Source organism: Pseudochaenichthys georgianus, chromosome 22 (assembly GCF_902827115.2).
Source record: "Pseudochaenichthys georgianus chromosome 22, fPseGeo1.2, whole genome shotgun sequence".
Lineage (NCBI taxonomy): Eukaryota > Metazoa > Chordata > Actinopteri > Perciformes > Channichthyidae > Pseudochaenichthys > Pseudochaenichthys georgianus.
In genome coordinates this window covers 1,668,986-1,676,689 of record NC_047524.1, presented here as the reverse complement: position 1 = coordinate 1,676,689, position 7,704 = coordinate 1,668,986, and the positions used below count along the sequence as shown (strand labels likewise).

At 43.3% G+C, this 7,704-nt stretch overlaps 1 protein-coding gene across 1 annotated transcript in view; it reads left to right on the top strand.

Annotated features, from left to right (window-relative positions):
- sos2 (son of sevenless homolog 2 (Drosophila)) overlaps window positions 1-7,385 on the top strand; it is a 51,382-nt gene extending 43,997 nt beyond the window's left edge. Inside the window, 9 exon segments of the mRNA XM_071201663.1 lie at window positions 3,159-3,200; window positions 4,676-4,779; window positions 6,413-6,424; window positions 6,457-6,561; window positions 6,563-6,607; window positions 6,609-6,677; window positions 6,680-6,743; window positions 6,746-6,873; window positions 6,876-7,385. Of these exon segments, the coding sequence (XP_071057764.1) occupies window positions 3,159-3,200; window positions 4,676-4,779; window positions 6,413-6,424; window positions 6,457-6,561; window positions 6,563-6,607; window positions 6,609-6,677; window positions 6,680-6,743; window positions 6,746-6,873; window positions 6,876-6,941 (635 nt within the window). The 3' untranslated portion in view covers window positions 6,942-7,385.
- Window positions 7,386-7,704: the final 319 nt, after the last annotated feature.

The window sequence follows — 7,704 nt, the reverse complement described above, 5'->3', positions numbered from 1 at the left end:
CTACATCAACATGTGTCCCCTCTTCTCATGTCTCTTCTACATCAACATGTGTCCCCTCTTCTCCATGTCTCTTCTACATCAACATGTGTCCCCTCTTCTTCACGTCTCTTCTACATCAACATGTGTCCCCTCTTCTTCACGTCTCTTCCATCAACATGTGTCCCCTCTTCTTCACGTCTCTTCTACATCAACATGTGTCCTCTCTTCTTCATGTCTCTTCTACATCAACATGTGTCCCCTCTTCTTCATGTCTCTTCTACATCAACATGTGTCCCCTCTTCTTCATGTCTCTTCTACATCAACATGTGTCCCCTCTTCTTCATGTCTCTCCTACATCAACATGTGTCCCCTCTTCTCCATGTCTCTTCTACATCAACATGTGTCCCCTCTTCTCCATGTCTCTTCTACATCAACATGTGTCCCCTCTTCTTCATGTCTCTTCTACATCAACATGTGTCCCCTCTTCTTCACGTCTCTTCTACATCAACATGTGTCCCCTCTTCTTCACGTCTCTTCTACATCAACATGTGTCCTCTCTTCTTCATGTCTCTTCTACATCAACATGTGTCCCCTCTTCTTCATGTCTCTTCTACATCAACATGTGTCCCCTCTTCTTCACGTCTCTTCTACATCAACATGTGTCCCCTCTTCTTCACGTCTCTTCTACATCAACATGTGTCCCCTCTTCTTCATCGTCTCTTCTACATCAACATGTGTCCCTCTTCTCCATGTCTCTTCTACATCAACATGTGTCCCCTCTTCTCCATGTCTCTTCTACATCAACATGTGTCCCCTCTTCTTCATGTCTCTTCTACATCAACATGTGTCCCCTCTTCTTCATGTCTCTTCTACATCAACATGTGTCCCCTCTCTTCATGTCTCTTCTACATCAACATGTGTCCCCTCTTCTTCATGTCTCTTCTACATCAACATGTGTCCCCTCTTCTCCATGTCTCTTCTACATCAAACACGTGTCCCCTCTTCTTCATGTCTCTTCTACATCAACAGTGTCCCCTCTTCTTCCATGTCCTCTTCTACATCAACATTGTCCCCTCTTCTCCATGTCTCTTCTACATCAACATGTGTCCCCCTTCTCCATGTCCTCCTTCTACATCAACATGTGTCCCCTCTTCTTCATGTCTCTCTCTACATCAACATGTGTCCCCTCTTCTCCATGTCTCTTCTACATCAACATGTTTCCCCTCTTCTCATGTCTCTTCTACATCAACATGTGTCCCCCTCTTCTTCATGTCTCTTCTACATCAACATGTGTCCCCTCTTCTCCATGTCTCTTCTACATCAACATGTGTCCCCTCTTCTCCATGTCTCTTATACATCAACATGTGTCCCCTCTTCTTCATGTCTCTTCTACATCAACATGTGTCCCTCTTCTCCATGTCTCTTCTACATCAACATGTGTCCCCTCTTCTTCATGTCTCTTCTACATCAACAGGTGTCCCCCTCTTCTCATGTCTCTTCTACATCAACATGTGTCCCCTCTTCTTCATGTCTCTTCTACATCAACACGTGTCCCCCTCTTCTTCATGTCTCTTCTACATCAACACGGTTCCCTCTTCTCATGTCTCTTCTACATCAACATGTGTCCGCTCTTCTCATGTCTCTTCTACATCAACACTGTGTCCCCTCTTCTTCATGTCTCCTCTACATCAACATGTGTCCCCTCTTCTCCATGTATCTTCTACATCAACATGTGTCCCCTCTTCTCCATGTCTCTTCTACATCAACATGTGTCCCCTCTTCTTCATGTCTCTTCTACATCAACATGTGTCCCCTCTTCTCCATGTCTCTTCTACATCAACATGTGTCCCCTCTTCTCCATGTCTCTTCTACATCAACATGGTGTCCCCTCTTCTTCATGTCTCTTCTACATCAACATGTGTCCCCTCTTCTTCATGTCTCTTCTACATCAACATGTGTCCCCTCTTCTTCATGTCTCTTCTACATCAACAGGTGTCCCCTCTTCTTCATGTCTCTTCGTACATCAACATGTGTCCCCTCTTCTTCATGTCTCTTCTACATCAACACGTGTCCCCTCTTCTTCATGTCTCTTCTACATCAACACGTGTCCCCCTCTTCTCATGTCTCTTCTACATCAACATGTGTCCCCTCTTCTTCATGTCTCTTCTACATAACATGTGTCCCCTCTTCTTCACGTCTCTTCTACATCAACATGTGTCCCCTCTTCTTCATGTCTCTTCTACATCAACATGTGTCCCCTCTTCTTCATGTCTCTTCTACATCAACATGTGTCCCCTCTTCTTCATGTCTCTTCTACATCAACATGTGTCCCCTCTTCTTCAGGTCTCTTCTACATCAACATGTGTCCCCTCTTCTTCATGTCTCTTCTACATCAACATGTGTCCCCCTCTGTGGAAAGAGACTCTGAAAGTTTCAGGAACAAAGATTCTCTCTCTTTTTGATCCATTTCTATAAAAACCTGTCTGAAAACGAGCTGATCAGATTTTGGCCACTTTATGATGTCATAACGATGTGTTGTCTTGTGTAACCATTAGCCAATCAGCAACCAAGGTAACTTTATTGTCATTAGCACATTAGCTACAGTGTAGATATGTCAATGAGAAACGTAGGTCACAGGCTCCTCAAGTGAATACAAATAAAATAGAAATAGTGCTATCAGTCTATATACAAGTAAATGGAATTATATATTAGATAAATAATTAGCAAAATGCAATCGGATGAATGTTATGGATGTTCTTTCAAAAGTTCAGGTCTTATGGGGTGAAAGGGTCCCTGGGTCTGGTGGTCTTAGAGTTACTTTCCTTAAGTATTTACAATCTTTTCTTTTAGTTTTCTTTGTACATTCAACAAAGTACATTGCACATGTTTACTTGTGGCTTCTCTCAGCTTTGAACAAAGCTAGAGAACATAAAGAACATATATTGAAAACCATATAAACATCAAACTGAAATTCAGCAGCCGTGGTTACAAGTCGCATAAATATTTAGTCTCTTTTCATTCAAAGCTTATTTACACTTTTATTTGACGAGGGGAAAACGTTTTACTGCGCTCCATTAATGTCACACTTGATTTAAAACGGGCCCTGCTTTTATTCTGAAAGGTAAGAGCATGCACTTTATTTTGAAATCAATCCTCTTCTCCCTCTTCAAATTTTACAGGAAATAACTCCATTTTTGCTCCTGTGCTTCTGCCGCCTTCAAGTGAGTGTTGGCTTTTCCCTTTTCAATTAAATTGTTTTTACAAGATGTTTTCTGTCCCCATTTCAAGTCTTTCTACGTACGAACATTATATATTTTGTACATTTTATCATTGCATATATTTAATCTATTTTGGTTAGATTTTATTTTCCATCCATATATTATACATATAATTCATCTTAATGTTATATTTTATTATTTGTATTATTCACTTAATATGCACATAATTCATCTTATGAGTATATTTTTTATATACATCCAAATTGTATCTTGTGTTTTTATTTATCTAATTTTACTATAAGTACAAAACGTGTCTTATTTTCCATTAATTTCCATGTTTTTTATGTTCACTCCGTCTGTCTTCTTGCTGTCTGGTGGATGAGTCTCCCTAAAGCCGCATTTCGACTACAGGTTTTAACGCGGCTCGTCATGGCTCGGTTCACCTTTGCTCGGTTCGGCTCACTTTAAGCTGCATTTCCATTACAGTCACAGGGGGTCCGCGGGGTCTTAAAAAGTATTAAAAGTTGATAAATCAATTTAGTGAAAATGAAGGCTATTAAAAAGTATTAAACGGCATTTTCCAAGGTATTACATTTTGTAGCTTGTTTTCAATAAGTATATGAATGGTCCAAAGAGGTTGTGTTCTACAGTCTGCCTGAATGTAGTCATGGCGTAGGTGTGTAGTGAGATTGTCCAAATGGTTGTAAGATAAGGAGGAAGGACAATCAATACTGTATATAGTCAATGTGAGGTGAAGTGTGTCGCCAAGGTAACCGGTTAGAACTCAAAGAGGCCATGAGGTCTTAAAATGGTCTTAAAAGGTTTTACATCTGACTTCAGGATTCCTGCATATACTCTGAGTTAGTAACGAGGGTAGTAACTATAGTAACCACGCAGTGTAGGCGAGGCGATCGGCTGGGTTGTCGAGCATAAATGTAAGGATACAATAGGCTTGTTTGTTAGAAGTGAGCTTTACAATAGATGGGGACGCAACGCTTTCAAGTCGAGCTCCCGCTGTATCTTTTCATCCGCAACGAGTTTGAGGAACGTCTGTACCTCGTCCAACGACCACGGCGTGTGTTTTTGCTGCCATTTCTTTATGGATTTGTTGAAATAAAAAAGACTTTAGAAATACTTGCCGACGGTAGCTTGTCTGTTTTTAGAAATGCTGCTTGGGGACTGTCTCGCGCAAGAATTGTGACGATTCTCTCCGACCAATCAGCGGTCGGCAGTGTTCTACGTCACTAGCTAAGCATATTTTCAGCTCGCTTGTAACCTCGACTGAGGGGGTCCTAAAAAAAGTCCCCGTGAGCCGGCACTACCCCTAGTGGAAAAGCAAAAAAGAGCGAGCCGCGCTAAAACCCTGCAGTGGAAATGCGCCATCATTGTGCTGTGATAGTGAGCAGGGCCTGTTCTCCGTCATTCACTCACACTGTTGTTGTTTTAACTCTTTGATGGTGTTTTCTTCTGTTTCCCAGAGTTCCAGTCGGTGTCGTGCGTCAGCCTCCATCAGCTCGTGGACGAGTCGATGAAACCGCCTCCTCTGCCGCCGCGGAGGAAAGACGCCACGTCTGAATCCAAGGTGAGAACAGGGAGTCATTTCACACCAATAATCATAACTACCGTAATGTCCGGACTATAAGGCGCACCTGAATATAAGCCGCAGCAGCTAAACTGAATGATGTGTACGTATATAAGCGGCACTGGACTATAAGCCGCAGGTGTTTTAATGTTTAATTGCCGTATGTAAGGATCGTGCACAGAGGGGATTGTCGGGAAAGAGATGGCTGTTTGAGGAAGCTCCCATTTATTAACATTTCAACAAACAAGTTGCATATTTGCATAACGTATTCAAGTGTTACCATTTAGTGCAATAGTAGCTACAGAACACGTGCTGTGTAAACTGTACTGTATCACATAGCGTTTCAGACACACAAACTTTTCAACTTTCAAACTTAAACGGTGCGATCCCAGCGCACGTACCGGCAGTGATCTACAGCTCTCGTAATGTCTGTTTGTCTTGCTCTCGTTCTGTCTCTCGGTTCCACTTTTACTTTTGCGGCCTCCAGCTTTTCCTGCTGGAGCCCGCCGCTTAAAGGTGGCGGGCGCGGACCGGCCATAGAGCCCATAGTGTTAAAGGTGGTGGACTGTAACCTGTAAAATCCATAGATTTAGGAGGTCCCCTAGTGGCCGTTAGCTGTAAAATCCATAGATTAGCCACACCGTTATATAAACCGCAGGGTCGAAAAATGGGGGGAAAGGCGCGGCTTATAGTCCGAAAATTACGGTACTTGGTTTGATAGGGATTAACATATTTATGCCAAGTGCAAATAATAATACTATAGATTCCTATAAAGATTTTCTGATGCACCTTCCGATATCTTTTTCTAACTCTTAACACGTTTAAGCTCTGAGTCAGTGTCATCGGACAGAAGAAGCAACCTAAGGAGTTGCAATATTAAAAAATAATATTTCTTAAGATAGGCAAAGCCTTATTAACCATGGTGACGGGCGACCTGAATTATTTTACCTTCAACACCTTTTACCGTCTATTTGACACGTGCTAATTTCCTTCCCTATATGAGGACTACATTTAAAACTCAAGTATGACATCTCACTGCAGATTTTATATAAATAAGGAGTTTTAAACTCTTTTTTTAGCCTAAAGTGACCATATTTGTATGAGAGTGTTGACCTGTGAAAGGGTAAGGTGCTGCATCCATAAAGCACGTTGTCATATTGGGATGCAAATACTGGTGAGTAGGAAAAACAGCGCGGCACTATCATTTACTAATTGAACATCATGCTGCGTTGAAGAAGACTTGAAACTGGAGATTGAGCCATAAACTCATCAGGGAAATGTTTACTGAGAAAGAAGTAGGAACATTTTCTCACTGAATTCTATACAATCAGCCAGTGGAGTCGCCCCCTGCTGGATATTTGAGAAAATGCACCCTTAAGACACTTCTTCACTCGCCCTTGCAACTAGGGATGCCCCCCATTGTGGCTGTTCTGTCTGCTGTACGCTATAATAATAATACATGACACTATATAGCGCTTTTCTAAAAACCTCTGCGCGGTCAAAAACGCTTTGACAGAGAATAACACAAAAACGAAGAAATACATAAAGAGACGAACAAAAAACAACACAACACTAACCGTCCTTATCCGGGTTCTTTTTGTTTATTAATATTTTTCTCTTCCTTGTGTCTCAGATGAGCTCCAGGGTCCGAACCAGTCCTCCAGCGAATCCCCCCCCCGGCTGCCCCCTCTGCCTCGGATCCAGCCCCGGACCCCGCTCTACAACGGGCCCCCCGATGGACGGCCCGCTGCCCAGCCCCCGCCACCGCCGCCCCGCGACCCTGAGCCCGGACACGCCCCCTCCGGTTCCTCAGCGACCCCCGGAGATTCTTCATCAACTACCCGGTGAACATGCAGCCCTCCCCAGTGGGCCGCTATCACTGGGACTTTGGCTCCGCCACCCTGCTCCCCCAACACCCCCCCCCAGCACGCCGTCGCCCCGCGTCCCTCGCCGCAGCTGCCCACTCAGGCCAGTCAGAACAGCCTCTACCCGCTGCCCATCACCGCCCCCCCGGTGCCCCCCCGCCACAACTGCAATCCCCAGCTGCCCAAACTCCCACCAAAGACTTACAAGAGGGAGCTGCTGCTTGCCCCCCCCCCCCTCAGCTGCAGGGCCTCTCGCTGGTGGAGAACACCGACGAATTGAAAACACACACACGCTGAGAGGGAACACCACACACGCTGAGAGGGAACACACACACACACGATCCCCTGTTTTATCAGTCACTGGCACCGTGTTAGCGTTGTTAAAGTCTTGAAGAAAACTTTATTGATCTCTCAGGCCTCCACGGTGAACAAAGAGTCATGAAAAACGTAGTCTTATTATTTAAAGCTGTGTCCAATACGTGCAGGCGTGCTTCTCTCAATGAATGTTGCAATGACTTTACAAGAAAGCTGACGGACAGACCTCTCCACACAGAATCATGATCTTGTGTTTCCTACAGATGTATTTTTAACGCTTTTTGCACCCATCGATCAAAGCCATTTTAGTGGAAAGACTAGAATGTTAATTAATAGATAAAAGAAGTGTAATTATCATGAACAGATCTGTAAAACTGAGGGTCTGCACACACAATCATGCTGAAGATCCAATTTAAATCTCGTGCTGACCAGACTTATGGAGTAGCTATAGGTAAGACACACCGATGTGAGACCAGATATATTCTTAGATCTTGAAGGCTGCCGTTACAATATAACAGATATTTAAAGCTGCTGTCCCTTTAACGATAAGCCAATCAGGTAACCGATGATTAAATTGATGAAAAACTGGTGTAAATATTTTTGAAAGCATCAAAAATCAACCGACTTTTTGACTTCCTCTCCATGTCTCAGCCCTATAGGAGACATTTTAGTTGACTTAAGAACAAAAACAACAAATAATTCGTATAAAATTTGAGTACAATTCTTGATTTATTTTATCCGTTTT